The sequence below is a fragment of the Lolium perenne genome, chromosome 1 (genome assembly GCF_019359855.2).
Source record: "Lolium perenne isolate Kyuss_39 chromosome 1, Kyuss_2.0, whole genome shotgun sequence".
In the NCBI taxonomy this organism is placed as follows: Eukaryota; Viridiplantae; Streptophyta; class Magnoliopsida; order Poales; family Poaceae; genus Lolium; species Lolium perenne.
Window position 1 is genome coordinate 6,588,507 of NC_067244.2, and position 21,996 is coordinate 6,610,502.

The following is a 21,996-nucleotide window of genomic DNA, read 5'->3' on the forward strand; positions in this document are numbered from 1 at the left end:
TGGTCTCACTTTCTTCCATTTTCATCATAGTAGGAACCGGATGAAGACCCCGATGCAAGCGAGCCTAGTGGGTAGAGAGGAGGGATCAAAGGAGGAACCGGATGAAGTTTGTATCTCAAAATTGTGAAATTTGTATGAATTAAGAGTTGTCTGTAAAACATTTGACACTTGCCACTATATATTTATCTCGATCGGGCTCTAAGTAATGTGATGATGACGTCTATATTATATTTGTGCAATGTGCATGCTATTTATATTATATCTGCATATTTCTGTATGTTGTTGTATATTGCTATATATAACATGTATGTGTATAGCAGGCAACACAAAATCTTGTATAATACGAGCAAATTCTGTGGCGCACTGAAAATCAATTCTGTGGCGCACCTTTTTCTGTGGCGCACCTAAGACCTCGTGTGCCACAGAAACCTTAATTATGTGGCGCATGTACAGGTGCGCCACAGAAACCTTATTTTTGTGGCGAAATTTCTGTGGCGCACCGCCCATGCGCTACAGAATCATTTTTTTGTGCGCCACTGATGAGACTTTCCCTACTAGTGGCAGCAGGAAACGGGAAAGAGAAAAGCATGAGAATATAGAAAATTAAGAAAGGATACAACATATAGTGACATATAGAGTTTCAGATAGAGTTATTTCTTCTAAACTTGCTAGTGTAGGGGTTAATTTGGGTTCGAATAAAGATGCTATTACTCTTTCAGCTAATGGAATTTTATAGATTAAAAGTCAATCCAAAAGTTTCAGCTAAGCCTAGTACCTCTATTCAGGATGATGAAGAGCTAAGTGCCACAATAGATGGTCAGCTTCTTTCTCAGCTTGTTGGTGAGGTAGCAGAAGTAGATTTGGATGAATTGATGCTAAGTTCTATCTATGATCTGAAAGCACCAGCTCGGAAATCCAAAGCTAATTCTGCTTCAAAAAATCTAAGTTTTCTTCTAAGGTTAGATCGACAAAATCTACAATGGTTGCACAATGAATGGTATGTTCTCGAATAGCAGAGGTCTCAAAGACTTGGCTAAACATTTACATATCTTTGATTGTATAACAGAACATTGTTCAGATTTTGTGGGTATTTCCGAGACCGGGGAACAAGATTTCACGGGGAGCCTTCTAAGCCGCATCTCTAGTGGGGTAGATTTCTCCTGGTTTTCTCGTCCTCCTCGAGGTCGTTCTGGAGGCATTATACTTGGTGTCAGGAATTCCACTATGGAAGTGTTGGCTTGTTCGGAAGGAGATTTTCATATTAAACTCCACATTTGTAACAAGTCCGACAATTTGATTTGGAGCCTTGTCACCGTATATGGTGCCGCCCAGGCCGAGCACAAGGCTGCTTTTCTTCGTGAATTGGTTAACCTGGCGAAAGATAACCCATATCCTATCATCATAAGGGGGATTTCAATTTGCTGAGGTTTTCTCATGAGAAAAGTATGTGCTGTTTTGACAACCATTGGCCTTTTTTATTCAATGCTATCATCGACAGTTTGGATTTGAAAGAGGTTGAAATGGTTGGGAGACAGTTCACTTGGGCGAATAACCTTCCGGTACCTACATACGAAAAATTAGATCATGTACTTATGGACCATAATTGGGAATCAAAATATCCTATGGTCACGTACGGGCTCTTCCTCGTATTGAAGGTTTGTCGGATCATGCTCCCATACTTTTATCAACCGGCAAGCTTTGAACACAATGTAAACGCCAATTCATATTTGAATTAGGATGGTTGCAACGTGATGGCTTTTCGGATATGGTTAAGCGAGTATGGGAGAGACCTATTGCTGGTTCTAGTCCTATCCAAAGGTGGAATAATAAACCCCGTGCCATGCAGAAACACCTTGGAGGATGGCCAAGACATGTAGCTGGTTTTCTTAGAGCTGAGAAACTTCGCCTTACATGCTTGATTGATGATCTTGAAGCACTTGCCGAGACACGGTTGCTTTCACCGCAAGAAATTTCTCTTAAGAATCAATATAATGCGTATATGGCTTCCATGTTGAGAGAGGAGGAGCTTAAATGGTATCAACGATCTAAAGTCCAATTTATCCTAGAAGGAGATTCGAATACAACATACTTCCATTCTGTCGCTAATGGCAGACATAGGAAGAAACTTATTCACTCTCTTGTTCAGGATAAGGGTACGATTGTGGGGCATGAACAACTCAAATCTTACATTACAAATTATTATAAGGGTCTATTTGGGGATCCGGATGAAGGAACTTTCACTATGGAAGTGTCCATGATTCAGGGTATTCCCCAAGTATCCCCAGAAGAAAATGCCTTTTTGACAGCCCCTTATTCTGAGGAGGAGGTCAAGAAGGCGGTTTTCCAGATGGATCATAATAAAGCACCAGGTCCGGTGGCTTTCCAGCAGAGTTCTACCAAAACTTCTAGGAAATTATTAAGTCAGACCTTTTAGCTTTATTTTCTGCTTTGCACAAAGATCAGCTAGAATTGTTTCGTCTTAATTTCGGTGAGATAATCTTACTACCTAAGGTTATGGAGGCAGAGCGGATTCAACAATATCGGCCTATTTTTCTCCTAAATGTTAGCTTTAAGATTTTCACAAAAACCGCAACTTTAAGACTTAACTCGGTTGCTGATCATGGTGTGCGCCCGTCTCAGACGACTTTTATGCAAGGAAGGAATATCCTCGATGGGGTAGTCACTTTGCATGAAACTGTGCATGAGCTTCATAGGAAAAAGTTGAATGGAGTTATTTCAAAAATTGACTTTGAAAAAGCATATGATAAGGTCAAATGATCTTTCTTACAACAAACACTCAGAATGAAAGGTTTTTCAAATGAGTGGCGTTCTTTAATTCACAATTTTATTTTCGGTGGAAGTGTTGCCATTAAAGTCAATGATGATGTGGGCAAATACTTTCAGACGAAAAAGGGGTTGCGGAAAGGCGATCCATTGTCACCTATGTTGTTTAACATAGTGGCGGATATGCTTGCAATTATTATTGAACGGGCTAAAGCAGACGGTCATATTGAAGAAGTAGTTCCACATCTAGTTGATGGTGGCCTCTCCATACTTCAATATGCCGATGATATAATTTATTTATGGAACATGACCTTGAGAAAGCAGCGAATCTTAAGTTGATACTATCAACTTTTGAGAAGCTTTCTGGTCTTAAAATCAATTTCCATAAAAGTGAATTGTTCTGCTTCGGCGAAGCCCAACACGAGACCTCCTTATATGTTGATCTATTTGGTTGCAGGATAGGACCGTTTCCAATTAGCTACCTGGGTATCCCGATTCATTATCGGAGACTTAATCTAGCTGAATGGAAACAAGTCGAGGAGAGACTTCAAAAACGCCTATCAAGTTGGAAAGAAAAACTACTATCTCTTGGCGGACGGTTGGTTCTCATTAATTCAGTACTAAGTAATATGATGTTGTATATGATTTATTTCTTCCAATTTTCTAAAGGGGTCTTGCACCGATTGGATTATTTCCGATCTAGATTCTTTTGGCAAGGAGATAGTGAAAAAAAGAAATATCGACTGACTAAATGGAATGTAGTTTGTCGACCAAAAGACCAGGGTGGACTCGGTATCCATGATCTTGAGATAAAAAATCGAGCCCTACTTGGAAAATGGTTATTTAATTTCTTTCAGAAGAAGGTATATGGCAAACGATTCTAAAGAGAAAGTATGTAGGCTCAAAGGCTTTGTCCCAGGTGGTTTGAAGACCTGGAGACTTGTACTTTTGGGCTGGTCTCATGGCGACAAAGAAATTCTTTTTCCCATACAAATCTTTCTCGATCAAGGATGGATCTCAGGTACGGTTTTGGGAGGATAAGTGGTTAGGTAATACCACCCTTCGGGAACAGTATCCAGCTCTATACAGTATAGTCCACCACAAATCCGACACCATTGCAACGGTGATGCAAGACTCACCGGTTAATATGGCATTCAGACGGGATCTTCTAGGCCCAAGGCTAGTATCATGGAATACGTTGCTTCAACGACTCGAAAGGGTTGAGTTGACGCAGGATCTGATGTGGTTAGATGGAATCTTAATGAGAGTGGTAAATTCTCTGTAGATTCAATATATAAAGCATTAATCAAATCAGATACGCCAGTATTTACTAATAAAAAAATCTGGTCTATGAAGATACCACTAAAAACAAAGATCTTTGCTTGGTATCTTCGTAGGGGGATAATTCTTACTAAGGATAATCTTGTAAAGCGTAATTGGCAAGGTAGCAAAAACTGTGTCTTTTGTCATCACGATGAGACAATCAACCATCTTTTTTTCAATTGTCAATTTGCGAGATCTATATGGCCAGTAACCCAAATAGGTTCAACCTTGTATCCACCTCAGAGTGTTGCCAATTTTTTTGGCAGATGGCTCAATTGGGTGGATCGTAGGTATAAAACTTTTATTAGGGTGGGGACGATTGCCATTATTTGGTCGCTTTGGCTATGTAGAAATGATAAGATTTTCCATGATTCTAATTCTTCTTGTTTGCAGGTTATCTACCGATCCACTGCTTTGCTCCGTTCGTGGTCTTTGCTCTAGAAGCTAGAGAATCGAGATCTCTTTATGGAGGTTTCTACACGGTTGGAGGATATGGCGAAGGAAATTTTTTCCCAACATAGATGTCGGCGTAATCTACGGATAGAGTCCTCTGCGTCTTAGTCGTCGTCCCATGTTATTAGTCCTTCAGTTATTGCCTTTTTGATACCTTGTGTGTGTGCTACTATGATACTTTGTGTGTGCGGCTGTGTGCATCTTTGTTACGCAGAGGCTGAATGTAATACTTTTAAAAAGTAATGAAAGCGCTCTTTATCGAAAAAAATATAGTGACAGATGTGAATCAGGAATAAGTGTGTACATGATCAAGGTTTCTGATGATAGCTAGCTAGGCACGAGGAGTAGTAGGGCGGGGCTCATCTTTATGAATCGTGGCAGCATGCAACTCCCCACCACTCTCCAGGAATTGCATTGCTGCAGCATCAAGTGAAGGTCGTTTGCTCGCGACTTCTTCACAACATCGGAGGCCCAGGATAATAACACGCTCCATCTGCACCCTGTCAAATTGTCCAGCTAGCTTCTCATCGGCAACGTCCTCCACGAATGTATATGGTCGATTCTTGTGCAGATGTCGAACAAGGCCGGGGTTATACTTTCCATGTGCTATCTCTAGCAGGACGATTCCAAAGCTGTAGACATCGGAGCTGCGGCGTAAGTTGGCCTGTCCATCTGTCATGCTCTGTGGATCCATGTAGCGCATAGTCCCAGCAGCTGCTTCCGTTTGCACTGATGTTACGTTGTTGTGCTCGGCGACCCTAGACAGGCCAAAGTCACCGAGCTTGGCGTTGAATTCACTATCGAGTAGAATGTTGCCTGGTTTGATATCTCTATGCAATATGTATTGGCTACATTGGTGGTGGAGATAATGAAGGGCGTTGCATAAACCCTTCACAATTTTGAACCTGCAAATATTTTCTCATACATCACATATACATCAAAGAGGTTTCTTCCATTTTATGAATAAAAATATATTTCACATAAATAAGACATAGAGCAATACAGGAAAAGAGAGAAAACGTATCGAAATTATACCTCATTTCCCATGACAACACTTCTGACTTTTCGTACAGGTGCTGATGTAGTGTTCCATTTGGCACGAGTTCATACACAAGAAAGAGCTCGACATGCTGCCTTCCCAAGCACCAAAACATGTAATTGTTAACGCTGCAGCACCAGCCTTCGAGCCTCACCAAGTTCACGTGGCCCGTTCCGTCAATGGAACCAAGCTCGGCAAGGAAGTCCTTGAATTCTCCTCTCGAGTCCTTCAGGATTTTCTTGACAGCCACATCCTTCTTCTTGAGACTCCCACTGTAGACCACGCCAAAGCCACCCTTTCCGATCTCCTTCTTTTCGGAGAATCTGTCTGTTGCCATGGACAGGTCGCTGTACTCGTATCGTTTAAGCCGACTATCCTTGCCAAAGGAGTTCCGTATGCGTTTCAACCTACACCATGAAAAGGTCGACCAGATTGCCAACAACACGGCTAACACGAGTATCACCAATCCTCCAATAACCAAATTTTGGCCCTGACGACCTGCAGAAAGGAAGAAGGAAAAGAGAACTAATTATTAATACATATAACCTATTTTAGGTGAAAAAACCATGCACTCCCTAAATGCATGAATATGTGGGCAGCAGAAGCAGTGATACATTGTGGTAATGCCATTTTTTGTAGGTATAAGATTCTCAGACAAGACTTTGTACTCCCTCACGGGCGCGGACCTTGGGCCGAAATTCTGGGGGGACGAAATGGGTTGAGGGAGCTAAAAATGAGCTTGAGGCTGATTTTCAGTTGATAAATGGGCCTAATACCTGTAGATAGTAGGCAAATTTTTTCTGGGCTGGGGGGGGCGACGGCCCATTTCGCCCCCACTAAGGTCCGCCTGTGCTCCCTCAGTATCAGATTATAGGGGTAATAGCTTTTTTGGAGCTATACGGCCGGAAATTTAGGTTAATTGTGTATCCATTACCCCAACTAAGTGAGTTTGACCAATGCCCGCCGTTTTTATCATGTTGCATGCAAACTGAAGGGGTTTTCACCGTGATGTATTCAAACTGAAGGAGTAACGGAACGTGGGCCTGCAGTAATTTTCGCTAAGATCGTTGGCATGCAAACTTAAGATTTTTTTTTGCCCAGTCGCCATCCACTTCGGTCACAACTCACAACACTCGGCCAATATACTCCTGTAATCGGGTACAGAGGGAGTACATATATATATTGCTATAATTTTGTAGCATGGTTGCTGACATGAAATTCTCTTAGTCGATAAATGATATGTGTAAACAAAATACAATATAGTTGTATCGCTTCTACAAGCCATTCGTCTTTTCATCACCTCTTAAGTAATTTTAGTCTGCACACACTTTTGGTATGCATAAATACATTAATGGCAAGAACTGACAATACTATTTTTCTACAGTATTACAATATGATATAATGTACAATATGTCTTTTATACTTTCTAGATGGCGGTTAAATATCTCAGAAAAGACTTTTTTGTTGTTTTGTGTCTAGCAAAATTGTAAAGTAGAGATATAAAAGATCATGTCATTTAATTTGTTGAAAAAAGAGTTCTTGTTTGTAGAATTTCAACAACCGATGCCCTAGCCAGCATGACATGTGTGAGCCACCCGCTACCGTACATTCCCGGCTCAAACGACTAGTTGTTGACACCTAGGCCTCTTTATTATTAGTTTATGCCTCATACGTACGTACCATAATGCGACGATGTGAAATGTGGGATTACTCTATTAGAGCTGACAAATCAGGAGGAGCACTACTTTCAGTGGGCAAGCAATATTGCAAAAGATGGTTTTCAAGATAAAATGTATAAAAATAAACAGAATATTGTGTATCTTTCCTAAATACTTATGGAGAACAAAGTGATTAATTTCAACTCAACTCTCATATATTTTTTGGATATGTAGTAGCTAGGTATATATAGGCTGTCGATGAATAGTTATAAAGGTAAGGGAGATGCATACTGTAACAACTAATAACACTGGACATATCCCTGTTTTGGTAAAGGAATGGATTGTATCTTATCACAGTGAAGATCGAAGACTTGGAGCAGAAGGTTATGCTTTGCGATAAAGGAACAAAGAGCCCTGCCCAAGACCGAATCCATCCTATAAGCTATTCCAAAGAGCCATTCTATAGACCTGGGTTTGTAGATGTAAATATGTAATATGTAGCTCTTGTGATTCGTTAAAAACTAGTAAATTAATAATCATCAACTTATCCCTTCCACTAGTACCCCATCTTACCATAATCTTGAGATGGAGGGTAAATTAATCATTGACGTTATCCTTCTAGTTTTCACTTGATTAATCAGGATTTGTTATAAACTGATCATAATATGTGATATATTAAATACTCATGTGATTTGAAAGATTATCAAAATTTATTATTGCGCCGATTATGCGTAGTCGCTTCAAATAGTATGAAATGTACGAACAATATGATGAATTTGGTTCCATGGATACCTTTGATGCCAAACACCTCGCCTTGATTCGGATGAAATCCGTTATCTCTTGTGGGTGTATCTGTACAACACACATATCAATTTCAAACAGGGAGTAAAATCTACTATACTGTTAGGCTAAAGATATAATAACCAAATAAATTTATATAGTACTCTCCCTCTGTCCTACAATATATCTAATAATATCTTATATTATAGGATGGAAAGAGCGGTTATTAGTTCATGTATACTGAATCATGAAATCTAATTTGCTCATGATAGATATGCTGTTTTTTATTTATTTTGCAAATGGACATATATGCTGCTTTTGATCATAAGTCATTACTATTTCCAAAATCCAGAAAATCCGTACCCGTGGCTGCCATAGTTGAGTTGAAGGACCAAGAGTGTATCTGATGCAGCTCAGAGTATCCACCGGTGCCCGCCGAGAACCCCACAGACACCACAGGCGGGAGCAACGCATCGAGCTGAGCTGGTAGCTGTGTCTTGACACTAGCGGGGGCAAGAGAACTATTGTAATCAAAGTTCAGTATGGCCTCCAGTATCCGGGTGGCGTTGTCAAAAGTGATGGTCGCCGTCATGGTGCCGTTGAGGCTGTAGATCGGCAACCTCGTTGAGCTAATCGAGGTCAGGGAGTTGAGGTCGATGCCAATGTGGTCGTTTGATATGGAATCCCATTGCCCGTTGCTGAACGGGTCAAACTCGATGGCGACGAACCGGTCTTCTCCGGAGGGGCTAGTATTGGTCCAGTTCCTCAGGCCAAAGACGCTACCGGACGAGCCTGGCGGTAACCTTGAGGGGTAGCCAGAGAGGAAGAAGGTCATACCGTCTCCCCTTTGGGTTGTGTTGGGCAATATGTTGATGGCGAAGGTGAAGGTGGTGGCGAAGCTGGCCACCTCGCCCGTGTTGTTGTCGTACAAGGCCACCGGGTGGTTGTATGACATCCGCCCCAGGCAGAACAAGGAATCATCGTTGCAGGTGAGGTCAACCAGGTTGCCATTTAGAGCGGCGTCTCCCTCGAACCGGAGATCTCCTAGTTGGTCCTTGGAGGTGTTTGAGAAGTCGAAGCTGAAGGATGGAGGCGGCGAGGTGGCAGCAGTAACATGGTGGGTGTTGGACAAGAAGAAGAAGCAGGCAGCGAGAAAGATGCGCGCAGTAGCACTTTCAGGCGCCATAATGTTGCAACCTGAGAGCTTGCTTTGAGCTTGCACTCGGTCAAGTAGAAATGTACTTGTGTGGGCACTGGGCAGTTGGCATGGATATATAAGCAAGGTAGAGAGAGAGAGGTAATTAAAATGGACCTTATGAAGTTGTTTGTACAGTTGCAACAAGGCGAGTTGCCGCTTTACAAGTTAAATTTTGGTATTATTACATTGATACCGAAAAAAGATAATGCAATACAAATTCAACAGTACAGACCCATATGCCTACTCAATGTTAGCTTTAAGATCTTTACGAAAGTAGGCACTAATAGAATTACGACTATTGCACCAAAAGTAATAAAACCTACCCAGACAGCGTTTATGCCAGGGAGGCATATTTTAGAAGGAGTTGTAGTATTACATGAAACAGTCCATGAACTTCATCGGAAGAAACTGGATGGTGTGCTTTTTAAGATTGATTTTGAAAAGGCCTATGATAAGGTTAAATGGTCTTTTCTTCAGCAAACTTTGCGAATGAAAGGATTCTCCCAAAAATGGTGTCAATTAATAAGCAATTTTGTTGAGGGAGGGTCCGTGGGAATAAGGGTTAATGACGACATTGGTCATTATTTCCAAACTATGAAAGGGCTGAGACAAGGCGATCCCCTGTCTCCGCTCCTTTTTAATTTAGTCGCAGACATGTTGGCCATTTTAATCGCCCGAGTGAAAGACGATGGCCAAGTAGGGGGACTTATACCTCACCTTGTCGAGGGAGGAGTTTCATTGCTACAGTACGCTGATGATACAATTTTATTCATGGAACATGACCTAGAGAAGGCAGTAAACATGAAGTTAATACTTTGTATCTTTGAGCAATTATCTGGGCTAAAAATAAACTTTCACAAATATTGATATTTTTTGTTTTGGTAAAGCCAAAGAGGTGGAAGATCAGTATACACAGATCTTTGGTTGTGAAGCTGGGTCACTTCCGCTCAAATATCTCGGTATACCAATTCATCATAGACGGATTTTGAACAAGGAATGGAATCCTGTCGAAACTCGCTTTGAGCGAAAACTGGGATGTTGGCAAAGTAAGCTTCTTTCATACGGAGATAGGCTTGTTTTGATAAACTCTGTACTATCAAGTTTACCGATGTTTATGCTATCTTTTTTTGAAATACCTAAAGGGGTAAGAAAAAGATTAGATTTCTATCGGTCTCGTTTTTTCTGGCAGAACGATCAGCTAAAACGAAAATATAGATTGACCAAATGGAACATTATTTGTAGGCCCAAGGAGCATGGAGGGCTAGGGGTGGAAGTCTTGGAATTAAAAAATAGATGCTTGTTAAGCAAGTGGCTATATAAACTCCTTACCGAACAAGGAGTTTGGCAGGAACTATTATATAACAAATATCTTAAAACCAAGACCTTGTCACAAGTGACTGCGAAACCATCCGACTCTCCATTTTGGAAAGGACTCATGGGAGTGAAAGACGATTTCTTTTCACGGAGTACTTTTTCAGTAGGTAATGGCCAACAAGTACGCTTCTGGGAAGACACTTGGCTGGGAGATGCTCCTCTCGCGAGTCAGTATCCTTCGTTATATAATATCGTCAGACGAAAGAACGCTTTAGTCGCTGAAGTTCTCACAAATAGACCTTTGAATTTAGAATTTAGAAGGTCTTTGACAGGAAATAAGTGGGCTGCTTGGATCGATTTGGTCCAACGACTTATGTTTATTTCCTTGTCCGACGAGAAGGATGCCTTGGTGTGGAGGTTAACAACTTCTGGATCTTTTTCGGTTAAGTCAATGTACGCGGACTATATGAACGGTCATACGATTTTTCTTCGTAAATATATTTGGAAGCTTAAGATACCACTAAAAGTTCGGATTTTTATGTGGTTTCTTCATAAAAAAGTTATCCTCACCAAAGATAATTTAGCTCGCCGAAATTGGAATGGTTGTAAGAAATGTGTGTTCTGTGATTCATCGGAATCAATAAACCATTTGTTTTTTGATTGTCCCTTCGCAAAGCTTATTTGGAGAGTTATTCAGTTTACCTTTAATATACCCCCACCGACTAATGTCACAAACATGTTCGGGAACTGGTTAAATGGGGTGGGTAAGACGGCTAAAGTTAGAATTAGAATTGGTTTTAGCGCGTTGATGTGGGCTATATGGAATAGCCGTAATGACATTGTCTTTAACAGGAATACAAATGTTAATTTTTTACAGGTTATCCGTATGGTATCACACTGGATCCACGACTGGTCTCTCTTACTACCGGAGGCGCAACGAGAGCCTATGCATGCTGGATGCCGCCGGCTGGAAGCGGTGGCAAAGGCTATTTACAGCCAGGCTGGTTGGCGACCTACTAAACGACTTCAAGATGCATAAACGTGTCACTATACTGTTTCGTTGGCTAGTTTATGTGTACACGTTGTATGATCTTTGAGTTGTAAAACTTTGATACTTGATATTTTGATACTTTGGGTAATAAAGAGAGCTGTGTGCATCGATTGATGCAGAGGCTGGGGATATACCCCATTTCGAAAAAAAAAGAGAGAGAGAGCAACAGAATTGGTTGTTGCACTACATGTCTGCTCCTTTTCGAAGAAAAAAGCATGTCAACTTGTCAAGTAAACAAACGAGCTAGCCAAGTGGTGTAACATGCACGCTAACATCAGCTCATTTCCGATAAAGACTGACCTTGGCGACGAGTGTGAACGACAACAACCGCTGACCGGCCAAAGAAAATTTGTAGTTCGTAAACTAATTTAAGCACAACATGGAAAACCAGGATCGGAAAACATAGATTTGTGCTACTAATCGTTGCGGGGAATTATTCTATTCTATCGGCGAGTGACAATGTATCCATCCAATCTTAATTTTTGCTGTCAATGTTGTGTAGTATTTGTTGGAGAGAAAGGGACGCACCTACCAACTAGCAATACTTATTAACACAATGAGATAAAATTAATTTTTTTAAAAAGTAAAAAAAAGCAATTTATCGAGTGGGATTGGTGTGCATACGTCTGCATATACATTTGCAGACAAACAAATAAGAGATGCTTGTATGCCAGTTGGCTACACGACCAGTCGATCCGCATCTGGATGCCGACAAACTCAAAGGAGAGGTGACAAGACTTGTTATGTTAGTCTCTTTAAATAGTCCTTCTATGCTTGACTGATAAAACAACTGCAACATGTTCGTTCCATTATACGTTCATTACATTAAGTCAACACTTTGGTCTTTGGTACGTCTAGGTAGCAACTGGTTTGCCTAAGCGACAATCGGTCTAGTCGTCGAGGAACCAAGAGCTCACACCATCTCATCAGAACGCGGGCAATGCTTTCCATAGGCTTGAACCCAACTGGATGGTGACTGTCCAGTGCCTGCAACCATACCAGCACATCCGAGCACATCTACTCCTAGCCACGCCCGAAGCATAGTTTCGGTACGTAATCGAACCGATGAAATTGTCGGTTCATGTTTTTAAAATCGAAAGTAACATAATTTTACTTATATACGTGTACAAAAGGTTACGGCCGGGGTGTTTGGTTGGGCATTTAGGCTAGCTTTCCACGCTTATGAGAAAAAGTCCAACCAAACAACAAAAACAACCGACCGGTGTGTTTCAGCAGCCAAACACGATTCTTTACAGTAATGAGGTTGTTTGGCTGGATTATGGCTTTCAAATAAGCAGTTAGTGTGAGGTGGTTGGTTTCCCCATAAAATACCTAGGTATGCAATTGGCGCTGAGACCTTTGACGAAAGCGGAGTGGCAGCCGCTGATCGATCAAGTCATAAACTGTGTTCCTGCCTGGCAGAGGGGAATGATTCAGAAATCTGGGAGACTTATACTCCTTAAGTCAGTGATTAGTGCGCGACCTATTCATCAGCTGATGGTTGCGGAGGCGCCAGCTTGGGTGCTTGAGAAACTGGTCAAATGGATGAGAGCCTTCTTCTGGGCTGGGAAGAAAGATGTTAACGGAGGTCAATGCTTGGTTGCCTGGGACACTATTTGCAAGCCGACTAGGCTTGGAGGTCTGGGAGTGAAAGACTTGAGGCTCCAGGGGCTGGCCCTTAGAGTGAGATGGTGTTGGCTGCGTCGCACGGACCCTTCTAGGCCATGGCAAGGGTTGCCTGCGCTCAACGACACGGAAGCTAATGAGGTGTTCCAGAGCTTGGCAATTTTCAGAGTGGGAGATGGAGAGAGCACTCTTTTTTGGACAGACAGATGGATAGATGGGAGAAGCGCGGGGGACATTGCCCCAGAAGTGACGGCTTTAGTCCCCACTAGGAGGAGGAACTCTAGAAAGATCAGACAGGCTTTGCAGGAAGAAGCTTGGCTATCAGACATTGTGGGAGATCTCTCCATTGAGGGTTGGATGCAGTGCACCCTCCTTTGGGAGGCGATTGAGGGAGTTCCCAGGGATGACGGTAGGCCGGACCAGTTTGCATGGCGGGGATCGGCGTCTGGAAAGTACACCACCAGAGAGACATACGACATGCTATGCCAAGGGAGGATATCTTGGGCCATGGCAAAGCCGGTCTGGAGGTCGTTTGCACCGCTTAAGTGCAAAATCTTTGGTTGGTTGGCTCTCAGACACGTGCTACGGACGTCGGATAGGAGGGCTCGGCATGGTTTGCAGGGACAATCCGGACCCTGCGCTACCTGTTTGCGGGGAGGAGGACACTGTTGATCATATTCTTTCGCATTGTCCGTACGCCAGAATGGTTTGGTTTGGATGCTTGACAAGGTTGGGATCACAGCTCCAGGTGCCACAGGAGAACACCAATCTGGAGCGCTGGTGGACGGAGGCGAGGAAGAGGCTTCGTAGGGAGGATAGGAGAGAGTTCGACACCCTAGTCCTGTTGATCGCCTGGACGCTTTGGAAGCAAAGGAATGCCAGGGTGTTTGGCAACCTTGAGAGGCAGCTGTCCACTGAACAGACCATAGACTCAGTGTTAGAGGAGTTCGCCCTTTGGAGGGCTGCGAGAGGAGGGGAGTGGAGAATCATGCCGCGAGAGTAGGCTTTTAGGCTAGGGTGGTGTGTGTGTGTGGGTCGACCGCGGGTAGATGCTTGCATCCCCCGTTGGTCTCTTGTATATTTTTGCTCCCTTCTATAAAGATCTGGCACGCTTTTCGTGTGCCCGCGAAAAAAAAAGCAGTTATCGCCTGTGACAGAGCTGCTATCGTAGAAAGCTGTTGTGCGCAGTTGAACCGTTTGGCAAACTGACTTTTCACTGTCAGCTGTCTATGATGGAAAAGTCTGGAATGCCCCGCGGATGTCGAGAGCCTGTTTATATACTGATTTACTATAATTCATATTTAGTGGAATTCATATTTCATTGGAATTTACTAGAATTAATATTTCAATGGAAAAGTCTCGAATGTGGTTGTAAGGCGTCATACAAGAAAAAATATTATAATCCATCGATCCCAAAAAAATCTCACAGATTTATAAATTTAAGACATCCTCTTCAGTATGGAGCGCACATCCTAGATTTCATATAAAAATGTCCAATTAATATTTAAAATATTCTACAATCTACCACACAGATAGTTATGCAATATATGTAGCACATACATACAATTTATAAATCCACATAACCAATCACCTGTGCATCTACACGGTCTATGTTAAAGGGAAAAAAGCACGAATCTATTTCTTCTTGGATTAGAGGAGAAGCGGCCTGTGGTTAACTATCCCTAAATCCAAATGACCGTGATAGGCCGCCAGAATGGGGTCGGGGAGCAACAATTGCACGCGGCCACGGGAAGTTCGGAGGAGCAGCAACGCAAAAGGAAAGTCCAAATTAACCGCCTGCATCCCTTTTCGTCGGATAGTGGAGGCGGAAATGATCGCTAGGACAACGGGGCAGCCCTAGTGGCTTGGCACATTTTATTCAGCGAGGCCAGCCCTGTGGTCTACCTAAAATCACCAAACAAAATACAGTAACAAAGTAGTGCAACATTTGACACAAATATTATACAAAGTAGTTAAATATTTGAAACAAATGTGACTTATAAACTGCGAAAATAGATGTTTAAACTAACTAGGAAAAAAACCCGTGCGTTGCTACGGATTCTTCGACTGATTTTTTTAGACACGCATGCCACAAGTCCTTCTTGAGCTCCGTGGAGCCACCGGTATGGCTCCGCCCTTTTTCCTGATCACCGATGACGTTGTGCTGCACTGCCCTCCCCTTCCTAGAAATCCCCCGCCTGTCGTCTTGCTCGAAGACCCGTCGGTGTACACCTCATGTTGCCTAGCTCGGGGACCCGTTGGCATGCACAAAGCTTCCTCTTGGCTCGGGGCACCAACGGTATTGCACCACTGGATCAAAGTCCTGATGGCTTTCACCCTACGCCGCGTAGCTCGTGTCCCTAGTGCGATGCACCTTGCACCGCTCTACCTCAGGGAACCACGGTCTTCACCTCCAATAATTTAATGAGCAAAATCAGTTGCCAAAAAATAGTATTTTATATTTGATTGCTAAACCTTTAATTTGAAACCTTGGCGGAATTGTTAAAATATATGGTTGGTAAGGATTCCTAAGAGAAAAAATCATGAACACTTAAATTTGGGATCTCCAATAAAAGTTGTATGTTTTGCAGTCCTGTTTAACCTAGTGACAATCCGGTCCAAGAGTTGTCCACTTATATGAGAAATAAACAGCAGGTCAAATATAAGTAAAAGCAATTCAGGCAAATTCGAGTAAAAACAGCAGCAAAACTAATAAAAGTTGTATGTTTTGCAGTCCTGTTTAACCTAGTGACAATCCGGTCCAAGAGTTGTCCACTTATATGAGAAATAAACAGCAGGTCAATATAAGTAAAATCAATTCAGGCAAATTCGAGTAAAAACAGCAGCAAAATTAGCAGTAATAATTTCTCCCTTTTTATCTAAAATTTAAAATTTAAATAAACAATAGAAGATGGTTTCTGTAAAAATTTCGGTAGCAAGTAGCAGGACAGAAGCCCCATCTCCTCCTGACCCCTTAGCTCTCCTCTCTCTCTCCTCTCTGTAGAAGTAGTCATAAGACGGTCTGGATCCCGCACCTTTCTTCTTCGCCACTGCCATCATATATTTTTTCTGCAATTTCTCCTTTTAAATCACTTTCCCTTTCCTTTTCATTCTCCCACTTTAATCCATCTTCCTTCCCCATGCCACACCAGCGCACCATTCCTCTTTTAATCCGGCTCCCACAATTAAATCTTAGACCATACAATGACTCTGGTGCTTGTTGCGGCTTGTTACAACTCAAAAAACTTAGACATATAAACCGGTGAAATTTATTATACGGGAGCGAGGTGGGACTATCCACACAATATCTTTTGTTTGAGCAGAATCCACACAATATCTGTGCATGAAGGCGTTGAGCCGTTCTCGTGAATTGTCCTGATGGCTCTTTGATGGTTAATTGGGCCTTTCAGCTGCCGGCACAGCCCGCCCTACAACGATAACTGGTCCAGCGTGACCCACACCCGTGAGCGATCCCATGGGTCGCTAGGCCCCACCAATCTTCTCCCGTACGGAAGTTTCTCATCTTCCCCAAATCATGTCCCTAGACTCTCCAAAATCTCAAAATTGGACACCAATTTCTGTATCAAATGAACGGAAACTGCAATTAGGAAGCCCCAATCCACCGCCCGTCCCATCGGCTTAGTTTTATTTTTGAGTACGACCTTATCAGTTCGGCATCGAGCACCAGAATATCCATGCTCGCCAGTTTCGAGCACGAGCTCGTATCTGTTCATTGATGTGTTTCAAGGACCACCTCGTCTTTCAGTCGTGATGTTCATGGTCTTCCCATTTTCCTCTATTTCCACCATCGTTAACTCGTCATCTCTCTCTCTCACTCTCTCCATTTTTGCTACCGCTCTCGATTAAGTTCGCCAGGTGCTCGATTCAGTCGCTGGGACACTCGATCTGGCCATGGTGGAGGTCGCTCCGGTAAGCATGCGCTCCATGTGGTGGCGCTAGAGCTCGATTTGGTCGCTAGCGCGGTTGACGCTGGGGGCCGCAGTGGAGCTCGCTGGCCTCACCCGACGGCCTCAACTCTCTCCCCTTCCTGCGTCCAAGACCCGCAACCGTGATCTATCTAAAAGACAACAAGTATTGGTAGGGTATTAGATCGTGCCTCTCCATGGGCAACGTCCGTGTGTGTATATTTATATTAGAGTATAGTCGGTTACAGAGAGCTACAAAGGCACACGCCTTAGGCTGATTCAGCCGTATACAACAAGGACTAGTACAATCTAATTGTTAGCTAAAACGTGGTAAGCACGTTGTTTATCATCCTCCCTCAATCTCAACCGGGTTCCATAAGGTTGAGATTGTGTCTACATGCTTCAAATGCTGGTAAAGGCAATGGCTTTGTAAATATATCAGCTACCTGATCTTTGGAAGATATAAATCTGATCTGAAGTTGTTTCTGAGCTACCCTTTCTCTCACAAAATGAAAATCAACTTCAATATGTTTGGTGCGAGCATGAAATACCGGATTTGAAGACAAATATGTAGCACCAATATTGTCACACCATAATATGGGTATTCTAGGCTCAGAAAGACCCAACTCCTTGTGTAAGGATTGTACCCAAATAATTTCAGTTGTTGCATTTGCCACTGCCTTGTACTCAGACTCTGTACTAGACCTGGAAAGAGTAGCTTGTTTCTGTGCATTCCAGGCGATCAAATTTCCTCCATAAAAGACTGCATATCCCCCTGTAGATCGCCTGTCATCCAAGTTGCCAGCCCAATCCGCATCAGAAAATGCAGAAATAAGAGAATCATGAGTGGCGCGGATAGTCAATCCATGAGACACCGTGAAGCGCACAAACCGAAGAATACGCTTAACTGCAGTCCAATGAGTATCTCTCGGAGCATGAAGGAACTGGCACACTTTGTTGACTGCAAAAGACAAATCCGGCCTTGTAAGAGTGAGATATTGCAACCCACCAACCACACTTCGATATCTGGTAGCAGCATCAGCAGATAGTAATGTGCCTTCATGTGCAGAAAGCCTGTCAACAACAGTCATAGGTGTGGAGGCAGGAGTGCACTTCAACATGCCGGCTCGCTGAAGAAGATCAATAGCATATTTCTTCTGCGTGAGAACAAGGCTAGAAGGCTGATGATGAACTTCAATCCCAAGGAAAAAATGTAACTTGCCAAGATCTTTCACAGCAAAAGCATCACGCATCTAGGCTACCAATCGAGTCGTGGCAGAAGGAGAGGAGCTGACGACTATGATATCATCAACATATACAAGCAGAAACATGGTGAGATCTGGCTTGGAGAGAATAAACAGAGAAGTATCCGCAGTAGAAGCTCGAAAACCAAGAGAACCAAGAACAGAGCTAAGACGAGCATGCCATGCTCTTGGAGCCTGTTTGAGTCCATAGATGGCCTTCTTGAGATGACACAAATGAGATGGACGCAAAGGATCCTCAAAACTGGGGGGTTGCCGCATGAATACTTCTTCTTCTAGGACACCATTCAAAAAGGCATTTTGTATATCTAGTTGATGTAAATGCCAGCCGCGAGATACCGCAAGAGCTAGAAGAAGATGAATAGTAGTTGGTTTAACAACTGGACTAAAAGTATCCTCATAATCCTCACCATAACGCTGTCGAAATCCTTTCGCCACAAGCCTTGCTTTATAGCGCTCAAGAGATCCATCCGAATTTTTCTTTACCTTAAACACCCACTTCGAGTCGATAATGTTGACCCCAGGGCGAGGAGGAATAAGCTGCCACGTCTTGTTTTCCTGCATAAGAATAGCTTGCACATGGTTGTTTTCCTGCAGTTTGCTCCTGAGTTGATTGTACATCTGGTCCCAGGCGTGCTCTGTTGGTTCCTTCTTGGACAAAAGGCTACCACAAGCTACAATGGCCAATGGCAGGCCATGACACCTATCAGCAATAGCAGCAGCCACTGTCTCAAGCTCTGGAGGGCACCTAAGCTCCGGAGGGCACTTGCGGTCAGGGTCAGGGCTGGTGTTGTGGAAAGCCCTTGAGCAGAAGAGCTTGTATGATTCGGTGCTACCCAGTGGCTGGACTATCATGCGACGACCGTTATGAGCAATAGCTGCAACCTTTTCCTTCCGGGTTGTGATCATAACACGGCTTCCTTGGCTACCCTTGAATGCATTGCGCATCTGATTATATGCTTCTTCATTCCACACATCATCAAGAACGATCAAACATTTTTTGTATTGTAGTGTCTTCTGTATTGCATCTGTTAAGTCATCGACATCTGGTTTGGCACTAACAGGTTGTGACTGGCCTATCTTGGAGAGCAGTTTGGTCAGCAGATCAACTACATCATATTTCTGTGACACCACAATCCAAGCCTGACCACCAGGGAAGTTGCCTTTCTCCCGATCATACACATTTCTCACAAGGGTTGTTTTCCCCAAGCCTCCCATTCCAGAAATTGTTATGACCGTGCTGTCTTTCTCATCGGTGCTCAGCCATTCAGTCAACTTACTCCTATTCTCATCAATTCCCACTAGATCCTCATCACAAAAAAGCCCTTGAAAGCCGCCTCCAGACCGCTGCCTATCAATCTCTGCACGATCATTGTTTACAGGCACAATTGTATTAGTCCAGTAAGCTTGATTCTCTTTGACTTGCTTGAGCTTGTTTTCTATCTCTGCTACCTCAACGACAATCTTACTGAAAACAATAGCGTTACGTGCACCTTCCATGTTGAACACGTACCGACTTAGGAAGTCTTCTTCGTTGACCTTAACAGCCTCATACAAGTACTTGTCAACTACATCTTCAACATGGTAGGCCAGATTCCTCACGCCTGTAATCCACTCCTTGATAACATTGTTGCTGAGATGTGAGCTGCCCAAATCTTGAATTACGCCATTCAACATCCTTAGCTCTTTATCAATCATCTTGATCTTTCCTGGCAGTTCCATTAGTCCATTAACCCTCTTCGCCAACTGATCTCCGACAGCGGTGGCCGCTTTGCTTGCACCAATCATCCCAATCTTTGTCACAGCAGCAAGTATTGCCTCCGCCATTCTCTTCTGAAAAAACTCCAACATGGAATAAGTTAGGTATGCATCAACAAATTAATTTTGGCATAATGTGGCGCATTGCATATATAAATGATGTCAAAACATAGCCGTAGCGTTGTCTAATATTTCAAACTAAGCAGGAAGAGAAACACTATTCTACTTAAACCATAACATGCAGGAAGAGAAACCCAATTTTAAGGTATAAGCCAATTTATTAACTGGGGATTATTATCGTCCGCCATAACATGCAGGAACAAAAACACTATTGTGCTTAAAGCACACCAAGAAAAAGGAGCGATGAAACATCATCTTTTTGGTTATGAGATAGGTTCTTTAGCGGTGAGATACTTTGGTATTCCCATTCATTTCGACGAAGCTCGCAAGTGGGTAGGCAAACTCCTTTCATACGGGGATCTTCTGATTTTCATTAATTCGTTCCTAATGAGTCTTCCCATGTTTATGATATCCTTCTTCTAAATACATATATGGGTAATAAAAAGAATGGATTTTTATAGGTAAAGTTTCTTCTGGCAAAGTGATGGCCATAAGAAGTATAGACTTACTCGATGAAACATCAATTGTAGGACAAAGTATCAAGGGGATTTGGGAGTGGAGGTTTTAGAAATTAAGAAAACTTGTTTATTGAGAAAATAACTCTTTAAATTACTACCCGGGATGGAGTTTGGCACGAGCTACTCCAAAATAAATACCTTCACTCGAATTTCTTATCGCAAGTGAATGGAAAATCCTCTAATTCCCCTTCCGAAAAGGCTTTACGAAAGTAAAGAATGAGTTCTTTGAATGAGGCTGTTTCAATGTAGGAGACGATGAGAGTACTAGGTTTTGGGAGGATACGTGGCTAGGTGATAGTCATTTATCTAATCAATATCTATCTTTGTTTAACATAGTCCAAAGAAAACAAGTTTAGTGGCTAACATTATGGCTTAGGTGACTCTGAATATAGGTTTTAGACAAGCGATGACATATGGACTCATTTAGTGCTGTGTTTGATGGATGTTCAGTTAACCACACAATCTTGTGGGTTCGCTTCGAAGCAAACAACATAAGGCTTGTTTATCGTCAAATCTTTATACCTTGATTATATAGATGATTATACGAGCTGCCTTAGAAAATACTTGTGGAAAATGGAGGTGCCGCTGAAAATAAGGATTTTCATGTGGTTCCTTCATTGCTGGGTACTTCTCACGAAGGATAACTTCGCCAATAGAAATTGGCATGGTTGCAAAAAATATTGTTTTTATAATCAAGATGAATCAATACAACATTTGTTTTTGGTTTGCCCGTTAGCAAATGTGGTTTTCCGTATAGTGCACATGCTCTTTAATATTATTCCTCCAAAAAATCGTACGAATCTATTTCGAGATTGGCTAGCGGGAGTTGTTAAAAAGATAGAGTGCAAATCCGAGTGGTGGTTTGCGCTTTACTTTGGGCTATATAGAATGTGAGGAACAACTATATCTTTCACAAGGCAAAAAACTATTTTCTTCATGTAGGTTATACCTCTGGCTACCCATTGAATTCATATGTGATCTTAGCTACAACAAATGGAGAAGTGCGAGTATTTGGATACTGAGTGCAACCGGCTAGAGACTGTTGCTCGGGATATGTACATCCATTGCCGCTGGCGTTTTGGTTTCAGATTAACATGATGTTGTAGAGCAGTCACTTCATGTTATCTTTCATTTTCATATGGTTGATGCATGTATGACCCTAAGTGACCCATGATGTGTTCTGAAG

At 42.5% G+C, this 21,996-nt stretch overlaps 3 protein-coding genes across 3 annotated transcripts; 1 reads left to right on the forward strand and 2 right to left on the reverse strand.

Annotated features, from left to right (window-relative positions):
- Positions 1-4,891: 4,891 nt before the first annotated feature.
- LOC127328381 (L-type lectin-domain containing receptor kinase IX.1-like) lies at positions 4,892-9,223 on the reverse strand. The gene is made up of 4 exons (XM_071820563.1): positions 8,401-9,223; positions 8,050-8,109; positions 5,497-6,097; positions 4,892-5,465 (listed from the first exon to the last, which is right to left on the reverse strand). The coding sequence occupies exons 1-4, from the start codon at positions 9,221-9,223 to the stop codon at positions 4,892-4,894; spliced, it is 2,058 nt and encodes a 685-aa protein (XP_071676664.1).
- A 3,874-nt stretch (positions 9,224-13,097) lies between these two features.
- LOC139831221 (uncharacterized) lies at positions 13,098-14,229 on the forward strand. Its single transcript, XM_071820565.1, has 2 exons — positions 13,098-13,635; positions 13,802-14,229. The coding sequence occupies exons 1-2, from the start codon at positions 13,098-13,100 to the stop codon at positions 14,227-14,229; spliced, it is 966 nt and encodes a 321-aa protein (XP_071676666.1).
- Positions 14,230-18,405: 4,176 nt separating this feature from the next.
- On the reverse strand, positions 18,406-20,265 carry LOC127328400 (disease resistance protein RPM1-like). Its single transcript, XM_051355004.2, has one exon. The coding sequence runs from the start codon at positions 20,263-20,265 to the stop codon at positions 18,406-18,408; it is 1,860 nt and encodes a 619-aa protein (XP_051210964.2).
- Positions 20,266-21,996: the final 1,731 nt, after the last annotated feature.

Excerpts from the sequence above, each read along its gene's own strand:
- LOC127328381 (XM_071820563.1), bottom strand. The coding sequence starts at position 9,223 with ATGGCGCCTGAAAGTGCTACTGCGCGCATCTTTCTCGCTGCCTGCTTC. Across the intron at positions 8,110-8,400 it reads CTCAACTATGGCAGCCACGG|ATACACCCACAAGAGATAAC; the intron begins GTACGGATTTTC and ends TGTGTTGTACAG. Across the intron at positions 5,466-5,496 it reads ATGGAAGAAACCTCTTTGAT|GTTCAAAATTGTGAAGGGTT; the intron begins GTATATGTGATG and ends AAATATTTGCAG.
- LOC139831221 (XM_071820565.1), top strand. The coding sequence starts at position 13,098 with ATGGTTGCGGAGGCGCCAGCTTGGGTGCTTGAGAAACTGGTCAAATGG. Across the intron at positions 13,636-13,801 it reads GGGAGTTCCCAGGGATGACG|ACACGTGCTACGGACGTCGG; the intron begins GTAGGCCGGACC and ends GTTGGCTCTCAG.
- LOC127328400 (XM_051355004.2), bottom strand. The coding sequence starts at position 20,265 with ATGTTGGAGTTTTTTCAGAAGAGAATGGCGGAGGCAATACTTGCTGCT.